Consider the following 16,367-nt stretch of genomic DNA (forward strand, 5'->3'; position numbering starts at 1 on the left):
CGCTATAAAATCGGTGTTGTGGAGAACGCAGGCAGAATCACGGAATCCAGACATTGAAACGGAATTCAACAATATTCAAAACATATATTGAACTTAGTATTATATAAATACTGAACAAAAATATAAACGCAACATGCAACAATTTCAAAGATGTTACTGAGTTACAGTTCATATATGGAAATCAGTCCATTTAAATAAATTCATTAGGCCCTAATCTATGGATTTCACATGACTGGGCAGGGGTGCAGCCTTGTGTGGGCCTTGGAGGGCATAGACCAACCGCTTTGCAGCCAGGCCCACTCACTGGGGAGCCAGGCACAGCCAATCAGAATGAGTTTTTCCGTACAAAATTTATTACAGAAAAAAATACTCCGGTCGACGTACTGCCACATTCTCTAAAACGACATTGGAGGCAATTTATGGTAGAGAAATGAACATTACATTATCTGGTAAAAGCTCTGGTGGACATTCCTGCAGTTTGCATACCAATTGCACGCACCCTCAAAACTTGAGACATCTGAGGCATTGTGTTGTGTGACAAAACTGCACATTTTAGAGTGGCCTTTTATTGTCCCCAGCACAAGGTGCACCTACAGTATGTAATGATCATTCTGTTCAATCAGCTTCTTGATATGCCACACCTCTCAGGTGGATGGATTATCTTTGCAAAGGAGAAATGCTCCCTAACACGGATGGATATAAACCAATTTGTGCACAAAATTTGAGAGAAATAAGCTTTTTGTGCGTATAGAAAACTTCTGGGATTTTTTATTTCAGCTCATGAAACATGGGGCCAAGACCTTACATGAAATAAGATAGGAAACTACATACAGGGTCAGTATCAATACCAAATTTACAATGTGCAGGGATAATGGTGTATTTAAGGTAGATTAGTACATATAGGTGGGGATTAGGAGAAAGCCTTCTGGTAGATGGAAAGGTACCCCAAATCCTTTGCGATTGAATGTTAACTACAAAGTAGCCTATGCCTACCTGGCAGAATGATAACATGATTCTTTGCATCAATCCAGTTGAAATAAAAGGGTAACTACATCCATAAATCTTAATTTCTTCGATTTTTCCCAGACCTCAAAAGCGGTCTCCTGATATGGTTTAAGCATTGTTGTGGACATACAACATCCAATTTGGTTGTTAATCTATTCAAAAAGTGCGATTTTTGAGAAAAAAAAGAAAAAAAAATTGGGAAAAACCAAATGGAGAAAACGGAATCAGGAATAATTTTTTTTACTAAATGTATAGGGCCTTATAGACTACTGAGAAGGTATTTCATAAATACGTTGCTACATCATCCAAGCAGGAATGCATGATTAAAATATATTTATATGCAACTTCATCCAGTGATTGTCATGAATTTATCACTGCAGATAAAGTGTTTCCACTGCTCCAGAGTCCAATGGCAAGGACCTTTTCAGGCCTTCATCATAGCGCGTGATGGTTTTTGCGACTGCTTTCAACGTTTTTGACATTTTACTGATTGACTGACCTTCATGTCTTAAAGTAAGGATGGACTGCCGTTTCTCTTTGCTTATTTGAGTTGTTCTTGCCAAATAATGGACTTGGTCTTTTACCAAATAGGGCTATCTTCTGTATAGCACCCCAACCTTGTCACAACACAACTGATTGGCTCACACGCATTAAGATGGAAAGAAATTAAACAAATGAACTTTGAACAAGGCACACCTGTTAATTGAAATGCATTCCAGGTGACTACCTCACGAAGCTGGTTGAGTGTATGCTAAAAGTGTGCAAAGTTGTCATCAAGGCAAGAATCTCAAATATAAAATATATTTTGATATTACAGAAAGGAGGAGATACAAATCCCATTGGGCAATGAATGGAGAAATGCCCCACCCAGCTGACTGTTGACCCATCCCATTCACATTGTCATGCTGCGTCACACATTTTTTTTAATGGTATATTCTTATTTTATTTCACCTTTATTTAACCAGGTAGGCCAGTTGAGAACAAGTTCTCATTTACAACTGCGACCTGGCCAAGATAAAGCAAAGCAGTGCGACAAAAACAACAACACAGAGTTACACATAAACAAACGTACAGTCAATAACACAATAGAAAAGAACAATTTAAAAATCTATGTACAGTGTGTGCAAATGTAGAAGAGTAGGGAGGTAGGCAATAAATAGGCCCTAGAGGCGAAAATAATTACAATTTATCATTAATACTGGAGTGATAGATATGCAGATGATGAGATACTGGGGTGCAAAAGAGCAAGAGTGTAAGTAATAATATGGGGATGAGGAAGTTGGGTGTGCTATTTACAGATGGGCTATGTACAGGTGCAGTGATCTGTGAGCTGCTCTGACAGCTGATGCTTAAAGTTAGAGAGGGAGATATAAGACTACAGCTTCAGAGATATTTGCAATTCGTTCCAGTCATTGGCAGCAGAGAACTGGAAGGAAAGACGGCCAAAGGAAGTGTTGGCTTTGGGGATGACCAGTGAAATATACCTGCTGGAGTGCGTTCTACGAGTGGGTGTTGCTATGGTGACCAGTGAGCTGAGATAAGGTCGGGCTTTACCTAGCAAAGACTTATGGATGACCTGGAGCCAGTGGGTTTGGCGACAGATATGTAGTGAGGACCAGCCAACGAGAGCAAACAGGTCACAGTGGTGGGTAGTATATGGGGCTTTGGTGATAAAATGGATGGCACTGTGATAGACTACAACCAGTTTGCTGAGTAGAATGTTGGAGGCTATTTTGTAAATGACATCGCCGAAGTCAAGAATTGGTAGGATAGTCAGTTTTACGAGGGTATGTTTGGCGGAATGAGTGAAGGAGGCTTTGTTGCAAAATAGGAAGGTTGCTAAGCGAATCGTCACGCAATCCCTTCTCAAAGTCAGTGTTCCAAAAGCTTTACGATATTCCAAAGCTTTACGATATTACAGAGAACAAGTTAATTATCTCACATCTTGGAAAATATTTGCAATGCTGTACGTTTTGTTCACGAACTTTGTGCTAATGTTCTGTTTTTGAGCTAGCGCCCAACTGAATCCCATTCACTCCTTGAAATAGAGCTCTCCTTGTTCCAGAATCACCCAGAATGCACTGAGCAGCCCATTGACGACTTATGGGCAATGTACACAATGTACACAATGTGCATTAATACGACTCTAATGTAGAGTCGTATTCCCATATCCTCAAAATGATCTCTGTAGGAAAGCAATGTTACTCTGCTCTCACTCTGGGCAGAGAAGCCGTTTATAGCTCAGTGACAGAGACGAACTGCAAGTTGACCTCGGTGAGTAAGACTCCTAAATTGATAGTGCATTTTGTTTAGGCGATCTTACAGCTAGCTAGCTACTTTGGTATTATTGTGGGTAGCTTTGTTGCCTAGCTAGCTAGCCAGCCAGCCCAGAGAGAGTGTCACGTTCTGACCATAGTTCTTGTGTGTTTTCCTTGTTTTAGTGTTGGTCAGGACGTGAGCTGGGTGGGCATTCTATGTTGTATGTCTAGTTTGTCTAGTTCTATGTTTGGCCTAATATGGTTCTCAATCAGAGGCAGGTGTTAGTCATTGTCTCTGATGGGAAAAAAACAAATTCCTCACATATTAGTGTTATTTAATACGAATTAACACTGTTAATCATAGGAATTAGTGGTTTCGGGGTGGATTATCCCTTTAATACTAAGAAAATGTATGCCTGAATCCTATTCACTCGTGCATTAGTCGACCAGTGTCCATTGGGATGCATTGACTAGTTAACCATGAGCGTGTGTATATTCATCAATTACCGCTAGTTCCAAAATGATCATACTACTTCAGCTATTATCATACAGGGTTTATTACTTCGTTTTTACGTTTTTCTCTCTGGGCATTAGCGGAAACAGTGTCCGACAGTCACAAGGCCATGGCCTCAGGGTCTGTGGGCTTAGAAAATGACATTAAACCAGACATTGTTGTGTTCTCTCTCCAGCAGCACAAAGATATGCAAGAAATGAACACAATGGTTCGTGAGGCCCCTGCAGCAGGGAGGCAAGGCAAACATACACATGCACACACAGGCAAATGTCCACACGTGCACCCCCCCCCCACACACACATTAGATCTATACATACGTGCACACAAACACACACTGCTGCTACCATGAGTCAAATGATTAGAAACGATTAGCCAAAAACTCAAACACAACAGAAACCACATCTGACAGAGCTGGTTCTACTCCAGCACTCAGAAAGAGAAAAAAACAGGTTGAATCTTCATATTTTATTTTAGCAGAAATTTTACGCCATTGGAAGGAGAAAAGCCTCTCAACCATGAGACCAGTGAAAATGTAGTCAGAGTGGTGGTAGTGGACACAGCAGTAGTAACACACACACACACACACACACACACACACACACACACACACACACACACACACACACACACACACACACACACACACACACACACACACACACACACACACACACACACACGCAGCTGGTGATACAGGAATAACTTGGGGTCATTAGAGTTACATAAAACAGTCATATTTTCTGCGTTCCTTCCCTGCCAATGACAACAGTGGCGGTTGGGGGTTGCTGAACGGTTGCTGAGCGGAGGGAGCGGCGGTAGACGATCCGAGCCAAGTCTACGAACCAGCTAGTGTGATCCAGGTCATTGGTCTCCAATGATGCCTTCACACTCCCGGCCTGCTCTACACAGAATGCCTTTATGCAGTGGTGCCACAGTGCACAAATGGTTGTAAAAACCATGGCTTTCCTTTCCGAGGCTCGGAGGGCAGAGAAAAAGCCCCGTCGCGTAGTGAAATCACAGAGAACTAGTGGGGAAAGGAGCCTAAAGGACATGTGGATGGACATAAAAGCACATCTGTGATGCTTGGCGCATGGGACCGCTTCAGTCCGCGTGAAGTTATCAGCATATTATATTATAATAAACAGAGAGAAAAAACCCTGCTAAAACAAACTGCTATTTAAAATAAGCATTCATTTCCCCCAAACATTATTGAACAGAAGGTCCACTATAACTTCTTTGTAAGTTACACCAGCTACTTTCTAGCTGGTGGGGAAACCGTGACAACAGAACAGACTTGGGGTTGCATCTCTCTCTCTCTCTCTCTCCCTCTCTCTCTCTCGTGGAGAAGGAGAGAGAGACGGAGAGATGGAGGGAGAGACCCAGGCATTTTGTCTGAGGCTGCGGAGGTGTTGGATGAAGGCTGATCTGACCCGAGCGGATCAGGAAGACGTGAGAGAGGGAGGGAGAGAGAGGGGCTCCTTTGAAACCTGCGTGGCTGGCGGGCCTTTGAGCTAGGTTATGTTTCTCCCCTCCCCACACCCCCACTAACCCCAAGGAAACAATTAGATGAAATGTTTTGTGCCAGTCAGTCTCTCTCCTTGATGTATTATCAAAGGGCCGGAGAGAGAGAAAAGGAGTGAGACGGAGGAAGGGGGGAAAGGAACAAGAAAAGGAATACGGTCGGTGGGACAGCAACAAACGATTCCAGCGCCGGGAGAGGGGAAGGTCAGGGCGTAATTATGAGAGGTTAAACGCTTTTCCCGGCTTCGCCTGTCTAGGAGATGGAAATAAAAAATGGCGGGATAGTAAAACGAGTGTGGCCCTCTACTCGGCTAACATGGAAGGGGTGGCGTGGCTGTGATCTGTACATGTTCTCTCTCTCTCTCTCTCTCTCTCTCTCTCTCGCTCTTTCTCTGTTACTACAAGCTGATCCCTTCTCAGAGGAACAGAGGGGCAGTAGTGCGCTCTGATTGGAGTGCCGAGTAACATGAGAGAGGACCTGAGGGCCAGCTGATTGGTTGGAAATATATTCTCAGAAGGAGCGGTAAATGGTTGGAGTTAGGGCGGGTTATGACTGGGTGTCTCAGTGAAGCAGGGTTAGGATCAATTCCATTTCAATTCTTCAGTCAATTGATTGAAAAATCGAATTGATCCCAACCTTTCACTGGAGTGAATCTGACAGAGAGAGGGTCCGTCCCAAACAATACAAAAACACAACGGTTTCTCTACCTTTCTGAAGAGAGCGGTGAGTCTCTCGCGGGTGTTGTAGTAGACAGAGTTGACCCAGATGAGGCGGATGAGGTTGAGGATGTGAGCCAGCTTGGGAACCACCTCTCTGGGCTTGAGCTGAGCCATCTCCTCACAGGGCTCCCTCAGCAGGGACAGGAATGACAGGTTGGACTGGGCTTGGAGAGAGCCATCCTAGAAACACAGGCATGGCGTCTCAAATGACACCCTATTCACTACGTGGTGCGCTACTTTCAACCAGAGCCCTAGTAGGGAGTGGAGAGGTAGGACTTGGAATGAGGGTATTGGTTTGAGGTGAACTTTGGTGAGCTGAACTCAATTTCAATGACTTATGAATAGACTAATCTACAGTGTCTGAATTCAGAATTCTTGCATAATCAGGCAATATCCCATCTCTGCTCTATGCATGCTAGCCTGGTCCCAGATCTGTTTGTACTGTCTTGCCAACTCCTATGGTCTCTGTCACACCAGGAGTTGGCAAGACAGCACAAACACTGGGACCAGGCTCTCTGTACGCTTTATCCCCTGTGTGTGTGTGTTTGTGTGTTTGTGTGTGTGTGTGTGTGTGTGTGTCTGCTTGGCACCTGGATCTGCTTGGCCAGCTTGCAGAAGGGGGGTACGTAGGAGGACTTGGAGAGCTGCAGTGTGGTCTGGACGTGACGGACCCCGGGCTTCTGTAACTGCTGGCTGATCCCAGAGAGGTCGGCACAGCGACTCCTCCAGAAGGAGATCTCCTCCAGGGGTCCAGAGCTGTCCCCCGTCTCCACCGTCTCCTGAGCATTCAGCACCTCCTTGATCTGACGGGTCCAGTGGATCATCACCACTGGGGAGGGGAGGAGAGGGGTTGGGGACAGAGAGGAGGAGAGGGGATGGGGACAGAGGGGAGGAGATGGGGACAGAGGGGAGGAGAGGGGATGGGGACAGAGGGGAGGAGAGGGGATGGGGACAGAGGGGAGGAGAGGGGATGGGGACAGAGGGGAGGAGAGGGGATGGGGACAGAGGGGAGGAGATGGGGACAGAGGGGAGGAGAGGGGATGGGGACAGAGGGGAGGAGAGGGGATGGGGACAGAGGGGATGGGGACAGAGGGGAGGAGAGGGGATGGGGACAGAGGGGAGGAGAGGGGATGGGGACAGAGGGGAGGAGAGGGGATGGGGACAGAGGGGAGGAGAGGGCATGGGGACAGAGGGGAGGAGAGGGGATGGGGACAGAGGGGAGGAGAGGGGATGGGGACAGAGGGGAGGAGAGGGGATGGGGACAGAGGGGAGGAGAGGGGATGGGGACAGAGGGGAGGGCATGGGGACAGAGGGGAGGAGAGGGGATGGGGACAGAGGGGAGGAGAGGGGATGGGGACAGAGGGGAGGAGAGGAGCAGAGAAGGGACGGAGAAAGGAGAGGGAGCGGACAGAAGACGGCAGGGCAGTTGGGTTAGATGAGGGTGAGGATAACAGAGGACAACAGAGTCAGGTACATTAGGAGTAACATGAACTGAAAAGTGAAAATGTTGTGATATTTATGACAATACGCCGCCGCCAGCTTCACACACACACACACACACACACACACACACACACACACACACACACACACACACACACACACACACACACATTACACACACACTCCCCCGCCCCAGGCTTACTCTCCAGTCTCTGCACCAGCTCCTTGTCCTTGCTGGCCACCTCCGGGCTACGCTGCAGGGCCTCCATAGGGATATAAAGCACTGTGTTGCCCACCAGCTTGAACCTGGTGTCTGCACACACACACACGCGCGCACGCACGCGCACACACACACACACGGGCGCACGCACGCGCACACACACACACACACACACACACACACACACACACACACACACACACACACACACACACATTAATATATGAAACACCATCTAATCATATTATGTTGTTGACAACAATGCAGACCAAGCATGCAGAAGCATTCATATATTTGATTTCCAAGAAATACAGCCATTTTAAATTGACTTCCTAGAAAACGGCTGGTGTTGTATATCTCTAGAATAGTGTTAAGGATAACAAAGGTAGCTAATGGTTCAACACTGTAACGTGTTGCCCTCCGTCACGTAGACGAACCAGGGCCAACCAACGTTCACTACTTCTACTGTAGCCCACCGAGTAGAGGTCAGCGGAAGCAGATCCCCGCATCTCTCATCCTGCACCATACACCTCAAACATGTCCCACCACTTGAGCGAGAAATGCAGGAGTGAAAGGTTGACCAAAAACAACCACAATGCAGAGAAACATGAAAGAAAAATGGTTTGAATGAAAGAACAAGTGGTTGTTGGCCTGATAAATGAAGAGATGAAAGAGAACCGGGTCGGAGTATCAGTGAGAACCAGAGACTCTGGCTGTACTGCCTCTTGACTGGGAGGATAGTTAGGAGACACACAAAGAGAGACACACACACACACACACAGAGCAAGACTGGAAGCACAACAGAGAGATGCTCTGGCCTTTATGGGAAGAGTAAGAACACAAAAACAGAAGGAGAAATAATGAGACAACTCAGAGCAGCGAAGGTGAACAAAACCGCTACAGAGCAATGCTGTTTCGGGTGTGTATGTTTTGGGTGTGTGTATTTTGTGTGTGTGTGTGTGTGTGTCTGCTTGAATCCATGTGTGTGTCTGATTGGGAACCTTTGGTGGAAAAGTACCTATACATGTCTGTGTATAGATAGAGATTTAGTTGTGCTTTGTGTATTTCTATGTATCCAGTTGACCTTTGGGAGACTGAAGTGAATGGATAAAGACACAGAGGACGAGGTAGAGCTTAGCCTTCTGGACACATGCATCTGCTTCCTGATTGCCAGTGCAGCGTGTCAGGCGTGGGTGAAACCTGTACACCAGAGGCCATATTACCTGGGCTGTCCCTGCCTCTCACCTCAACGACACATTTATGGAATAACTGTATTAAAGGCATCATCTGCAGTCCCAGTGGTTGCATAGGTCAGATCTCAAATGGCACCATACTCCCTATGTTGTGCACTGCTTTTGACCAGGGCCATTGGGATCTGTTGAAAAGTAGTGCACGATATATGGAATCGGGTGCCATTGAGACGAACACAATTATTTGTTTTGCTTCGTAAGTATCACATGTCGATATCTCGCAACAAGAAGAACGTTGTTTAGTTTACCCTGGAGGAATGGTATCCTTGAAATGTTTCATTTTTTCTGAGGTAATTGACTGAATATGATCCATAAAATGAGTTAGGGGGAAGAGAGAAAAAAACTAAGAACGAAAGTACTACTGTCAGAATTTAATATTGCCCAAACCATTGGCTGATTAGCCCACTGAGCTGCTGCTTCAGGTGAAAAGTGTGTGTGTGTGTGTGTGTGTGTGTGTGTGTGTGTGTGTGTGTGTGTGTGTGTGTGTGTGTGTGTGTGTGTACAGTGTGTGTACAGTGTGTGTACGGTGTGTGTACGGTGTGTGTACGGTGTGTGAGTGTGTGTGTGTGTGTGTGTACGGTGTGTGTGTGTGTGTGACTCTGACTGCACTGCGTGTCTATGATTATGACTACGTGTGTCCTCATTGAGGTCACTTTTACTCAGAACCTTGACCCTTTTTACCGAGAAGAAGAATAAGGCACCAATAACACAATAAGACTCTGTAGGCTGCTACAACACATGAAAGAACAACTCAATCAACCGTGAAGCATGAAACAGATCAATGGTTTGCTGTCAAAGCAGTTGTTTTGTCAAAGGGAAAAATGGAGTCTAACCTTCATTTTTGTAGAGGTTCTCTCTCAGAATATTTGTTTCTTCTTTAGGTCTGAGCTGGTTGGTTCTTAGATATATTAGTGCAAAGGGGCTGCTCATGGGACCTCATGTGGAGACAGAGGGGGATGAAATAGACAGAAGTGGAGGTGAAGGTGTGGAGGGTTTACAATAGATGAGAGAAAGCGGGACTCCTGTGGAGTTGGGGAGGAAGAAGTGCAGGAACTGTGTGAAAACTCTGGGCGGCGCTGTGGTGAAGTGGCGCACGTGTGGAAGGCTAACACTAGGTGGCGCTGTGACGACTGTAGGAGCCCCCTGTGACTTAGCCGCACCTACCTGTGAGGTTTGTGAGGAAGCGATGCATGTGGGCGGAGTAGTTGTTCTTGATGCTCTCGGGCCATGCGGTGCTGAGGGTGACCTGGGGGGCGTGCACTCCGTTCATCATCCTCAGCAGGCTCTCGGTGGCGTTGCCCCGCACCGTACCAAACTGCACCGTGCTCTCAAACGTCTCCTCAAGGATCAGACCGCCATCAGAGCGGACGAAGAAGGCCAGCTGGTCTACCACCTGTAGGGAGGGGGGAGGGGGGAGGAGAGGAGCGCCAGGAGGGGGTGTGGAGAGGCAGGAAACACCAGTGGGTTATACGTTTGAACACATTAGCGAAAGATGTAAAAAAAAATACAGAATTCAATTCTGCATTCTCTGATTCTCCTTTGTGTTAGGAGGAGGAAACTAACTTGTGTAGCGCCGCCTGAGAACGTAGACATTTCTCTTCTCTTTTAGACAGAGCTTGGTATTCAGGGACATCATTATCTCAATCTACAAAGCTCCAATCATTTGTAATAATAATAATGCACTGATGGTGCAATACGAGGAAGGCGCTCAGGGAAGAATCTCTACCTTGTTCTAACTGTGTGTGAACAGGGCTGGGGCTGGGGAAGTAGCTACCTGAGATCTCTACTTAAGGATATCTACTTCAGGGAAAATCCTAGCATTCATTCAACTAAAGTCTCCTATTGACGTCAATGAACGGCTAAGTGGAAATTCGACTCAAGTGAAGGATATGAGCGGTTATTGAGGCTGTACCTGAGATGGCATGGCGTACTCCACCCGGAGGCCAGCGTAGGGGTCTGGGTAGACCACGAGGGTCCTGTTGGAGCTGTCCAAGATGAACTTATCCAGGGCTTTCTCGTTCTCCTCTGACCAAGGCAGCTTCGACATGCCGGTCAGAGCCACACGGTTTTTCAACAGCATCCTCTGGAGAGGGAAAAAAGGGAAAGGTGAAAACAAGAAAATAATCAAATCAATTCAATGTATTCATAAAGCCCATTTTACAACAACAGTTGTCACAGGGGTTCTTACTCATGTCACTGAGTAGCACCGTACCCCTACACCATCCAGTCTTCCTTTACATACAATTTCAAACCCCCAGAGGCTTTTTCAATAATAACAATACACAGCATCATTTCTTTATGGAGAGGACAGAGGAGAAACAGCTAGCCTACCCCCGAAAATCTGTTATTATTACCCAAATATGTCATGGTCATATTACCATGAGGATAGATACAGGGCTGTGGTGCTCTGCTCTGCTGTCTTGTAATGTAGAATGTGTTAGCAGGCAGACTGTGTAGCGGATGGGAGTTAGATCACAAACACTGTAGCTACACCACCCACCACCCACCAACCAACCCCCCCGCTACGCTCCACAGCTGCTGCCATCTTCCACAGGGCTACGGTCACTGCATGGAAATGCCATCTCTGTGTGGGTGGGTGCGTGTGTGTGTTCAGAGTGGTAATTCATTATATTAATTCAATTGATGAGAGAGACAGTGACTGTGCAGGTTCACTGACCAGCTGCTCACAAATCACCTCCGTCCTGTTCTCCACAATTATACCATTGTGTCCAATAGACTGAAACTGCCTTTTGACGTTTTGTAGTGTGTGTGTGTGTGTGTGTGCGTGCGCGCGTGTGTGCTTGCGTGTGTGTGTGTGTGTGTGTGTGTGTGTGTGTGTGTGTGTGTGTGTGTGTGCTAATCTGCAATGGAGACAGTGTAATTTGATACCATCGTGTGTAAGTCTTCTGATGCTACATTGTATTTGACAGTCAATTCATTACTGTTGACAGGACACTCGCTATAGGGGGATACAGTATCATGATGGATTTACCAGGCCCACGGTGTACGTGTCCACCTCTTCTATGGTCACAGCCGTTTCTTGGCTGCTTTCCTCTTGAATCTCCTCTGTGCGTCACACACACAGGCAGGCAAACACACGCACGCGCAATACACACACACACACACAACACATTTCAATAAGCATATGTAATTGCTGCGACAGGCCGACTCAGATTTTCATAACTACATCTTAGTTTCTGTATTGTCAAGATAATCTCTTCTTCTCTCTGTCATTCTGGGGGGTGCGGTCATTAAATTCCACAGTGGATCTTTTTTTTTCTGTCTTTTTTTATTTAACCTTTAATTAACTACGATAAATGTCTGCTCCTCTAATGACTTAATTACATAATTGAGACATTTCGGATAAAAGTATCTGTTGTAAAAATCTATTTTATGCCTTGTCATTTGAATAACCTTCTGGCAACCGAATCAATGAGTGTAAAAATAGCTAATTGAATCATTTGGAGCGTTTGAGCTATGAAGAAAACAAGCTGCATGGTTGCATGGTTCATGATGACATGTTCAGCAGGGCACAACCTTCTCAGGTAGAAATACATTACGGAGAACGGACTGACATAACAGATGGCGTATGCTTCCAGGTGACGTGGAGAAAAAGGAATAATTTCCTGCTGTTATTGTCTCATGTCAGAGGGCGTCACTCCTCCTCCATCAACCAAACTGCCTTGCAGGACGTGGAACTCATATTCACGTTGAAATATTGAGCATCCGCCATTCAAATAATGTAAACAAATTTTGTAAACAAATGTTTTATATATCACTGCACTTTCATATGACTCTCAGTGAAATTGGCAGAACAACTAGCTAAATTATAAAAAAAAAATATGTGACACTTTTTTAATAGTGAGAAAAGAAAAACTAAACGGTGGCTATTTCCTGCACAAATTCTGTGCAAGGACATTGGTTGCCAGTGCAGTGACTTGATCAGCTGTGTAGCTAACTGTTGTTTTAATGTCTATGGTTGTTGCTAGCTAGCTTACTGACGCAGCTAGCTAGCTAGTCGGCTAGCTCGTTCTTCACTGACATGAAAAGCTTGCTTAGCCTGTTTAAACTACCCTGAAGTTGTAGACATGCAGCTCCACAATTAAGAGGAACTGACTGTTATCTTAAAGCATTTTTTCAGTCAAAGATGATTTCAGTGACTGTCTCAGCTGTTGCTGGACACATGTATGCTAGCTTTTGTGCCCATAGTCAAACTTCAGAAATACTGCATAATCCAGAGCTAGACGTAAAATGGGCCGAATTCTTCACCAAAAAACATCAACATTATTGACAAATGTATTGTTTTAGCTTAGATTAATTTAGACTGTTTTGAGGCAGAAATGGGGTTCGGCAACAAGACGATGTCGCATAGGTAGTATTTTTGAACGTTAGACAGCCCATTGTAGCCTGCCTACTCTTCATCTATCCCACTGTCCTTTGCGAGAAACGAGACAGGTGGAATCGACGTAAGGCAATGGCAAGCTGCTCTATACATGATACAGTATTTCTATGTGCAACGTTTATAGCGTTGATCGCGCCCACCTGAACACGAGTCTGGTTGTGTGACATGCTAGACTAGTTAGTATTTAGAGTCCAGGTTTGGCCATGTTAGCCTGGTCCAAGATCTGTTTGTGTAATCCTGCCAACTCTATTGCTGTTCGGTATGACAATGAGTAACTTAACGTAGCAGGCGTTTTTCTTTCTGGTCCTGCCGAGAACATTTGTAGGGGAGGTTCTCTTCTGCACTGTTCAACCAATCCAGTAAATGTGGAGGAGGAGTTAAGAGTGTCACCTTATTAAAGTCCAAAAGTGGACATTGCATCACAGGCTCTCTTTCCATTTCCTCTAAACACCAGATGCATCCTGTTGTTCCAACCCAGCAGAGGGTGGACAATGAGGGACAAGGAGTTGGCACGATAACACAAACAGACAACATGGCACTCAGGTTTGGTTATGTCTCCTCTAGGCCTTTACCTCCAGGCTGTGTCTCCTTGTCTTCAGGCAGGCTCTCCCCAGGAGCAGGCGTGATGCTCTGGTTCTTGGCCTTTTTGCTCTTACCAGAGCTGGAGCGCTTGGACTTGCCCGAGGACTTGCCCGAGCGGGGCGTCTCTGGGTCCGCCATGGCCAACGAACCAGCCACTGATGTTTGTCGTCAGCTGTAGAGGAGAAGAGAATAAAAAAAAGAAAGATATACTGATACACTGACTCAGTGTAGGTGAATAAACTGAGCCATTAAGTCCCCTCCATAGGAAACCCTATTCCCTCTGATTCAGAGTGGTTCGATTAAATGTGGCAGACACATTTCAGTTGAATACATTCAGTTGGACAACTGACTAGGTATCCCCCTTTCCCCTTTCCCTAGGACAATCTGGTGGTCGAGCCAAGGGAGTAAATGCTTGCAAATTTGTGTGAGACAGACATTCCTGCTGTCTGGAGGAAACATCTGAGACAAAAGTAATAAACTCTAAACGGCAACAGGTTCATGCACTATTTATCTATCTGGGGCTGATATCCCCTCTCTGGTTTAGCCAGACACCTCACTTGTCAAAGCTGGCAGGGTGACCATGTCTTTATTAAAACTTTGATTAAGTTCCCAAGTTGTCCGTTTCTAAGGGCTGTAGCTATGTAATAAAAGAGACAGGTTATTGAGGGAAGAAGAGAAAGGGAGTAATAAAAAGAAAGTTAGCAGAAAACCCTTTGAAATCCACCCTCCCTTTAGATGTGAAATGGGAGGGAGCAGGTAAAGTTGACAGTGATCAATAACATTAATATAGACTGAGTCTGCTTCTGGCAGAGATGAACGAACTGTTAGAGATACTGTACTGGGATTTAATGTCAAACAATGGACGGGTTATTGCAGAGGAAAGCCATCAAGAATTGTCCCAGTTGGAGTTAACGAGTGTCAAGTGAGCATAAAAAAAATGCTTAGCTACTGTATATTGAACATACTGTAGCTAGCTAATGTAACTCGATACAGATTTCTTCCTTTATAAGCTTGTCATTTTCTTATTGCAGGGTGGGTTTGCCTCTGAAGGCATGCTAAATCCATAATTTCCTTTCCAAAATTGTACATTTGTATATAAGTAGAATGACTTTTCAGCATTTCACTAGCTAGCTGCAGACCAAATAGAGTTAGCTATCAACTGATAACTCCAGTAACGTCGCTAGCTACTTGACAACCACCTTACCTTCCGTCAGGTAATAACTTTATGCAACTCCACGTGTTCAATGGTTTACCTAGCTTTAACACCTACATCAATACTGTTTATTCATACATACTCTAAAACCAATAGATACGGAATGGCGTGATAAAACAGTTTTGATGTAAACTGGCTAGACAACTGTATCGGTTTCTTCGATGGTTGTTGGCTCCACTCTCCGGCTTTGTGTTGTGGCGAGCTTGTAGACACGTCTCCATAGAAACGGCACAGGAGAGGGGGAGGGGGCTCCACATGCTCGTAACCCCTTTCTTGTTGCAATCGCACCTTAACGAGAAGACAAGCCCTCTACAACGATGGGGATGTGAGCTTTCATGTCTTAATTTGCTCATAACGAATGATTTCCAGTTGATTGTACGGTAACGTTATCAGCATGTTATCTCGTCAAAAAGAAAATATGGGGGTACAAATTCAGATGAATAGCCATTAGAAATACCATATCACATTGATTTCATGATCAACCAGCACAGTGAGAAATCTAGCAGGTGTGGCAGAGAATAGCTACTGAGTGAGCATGCCACGTTTGAGTGAATGCAACCAACTGTCACTGCACATTCCTCAAAATCACTCATCATCATAAACGACAACGGTAGGCCAACCAAGTGACTGCTAATTTTAAAAATGATCGGCATTAGATGTTGCACTTTCTGTAGCGGAAGTGACATATGACATTCCTGTTGATAAAAACAATACATATTATGCTTTGAAAGAGAATCTGACTCACTGCAGGGAGAGTGCCTGGGATGCCAAGGCTTAACCATTGAAACATTTTGCCTTATGAATGTTAAACTGGACTGGACATATCCAATGTAAACATTGTTAACTGGGGGGGGGGGGGGAATCAGGGCCATGGGGTCATCTACTCATTTAAATATAACAAAATACATCCTTACTGTAGTAGGATATTCACTATCTGAACTCCTCTGTTGCTCTCCTCCAATGTATCAATCATGTAAGGATGGAGTGGCATATTGGATAGGGAAAAATAAACTAGGCCTACCCAAAGAACCCTCTCAAATGTCAACATGTAATTCCTATGAGGCTGAAACAAGTTTGAAACATACATTTTTCCAGTCTAACAAATCTGACTTTCACTTTTCACCATTTTCCACATCTCCAGTTTTTTTAAATGGACAAGGCGTAAATGGACAGGCACCAGTAAGATTCCTTTCTATTCGTTGACCCTTGAGGATCACACAGCCATAGTGAGCCACTTGC

General features: G+C 45.2%; 1 protein-coding gene across 1 annotated transcript in view; it reads right to left on the minus strand.

Moving 5' to 3' along the window:
- The window catches only part of dnah2 (dynein, axonemal, heavy chain 2), a 217,575-nt gene extending 202,267 nt beyond the window's left edge, over positions 1 to 15,308 (minus strand). The window contains exons 1-8 of the mRNA XM_036957925.1: positions 15,120 to 15,308; positions 13,906 to 14,087; positions 11,924 to 11,997; positions 10,844 to 11,014; positions 10,096 to 10,324; positions 7,664 to 7,774; positions 6,609 to 6,847; positions 6,007 to 6,198 (exon numbers count right to left, since the gene is read on the minus strand). Of these exons, the coding sequence (XP_036813820.1) occupies positions 6,007 to 6,198; positions 6,609 to 6,847; positions 7,664 to 7,774; positions 10,096 to 10,324; positions 10,844 to 11,014; positions 11,924 to 11,997; positions 13,906 to 14,053 (1,164 nt within the window). The 5' untranslated portion in view covers positions 14,054 to 14,087; positions 15,120 to 15,308. The remainder of the gene's footprint in view (positions 1 to 6,006; positions 6,199 to 6,608; positions 6,848 to 7,663; positions 7,775 to 10,095; positions 10,325 to 10,843; positions 11,015 to 11,923; positions 11,998 to 13,905; positions 14,088 to 15,119) is intronic.
- Positions 15,309 to 16,367: the final 1,059 nt, after the last annotated feature.

The sequence above is a fragment of the Oncorhynchus mykiss genome, chromosome 21 (assembly GCF_013265735.2).
Source record: "Oncorhynchus mykiss isolate Arlee chromosome 21, USDA_OmykA_1.1, whole genome shotgun sequence".
Taxonomy (NCBI): domain Eukaryota; kingdom Metazoa; phylum Chordata; class Actinopteri; order Salmoniformes; family Salmonidae; genus Oncorhynchus; species Oncorhynchus mykiss.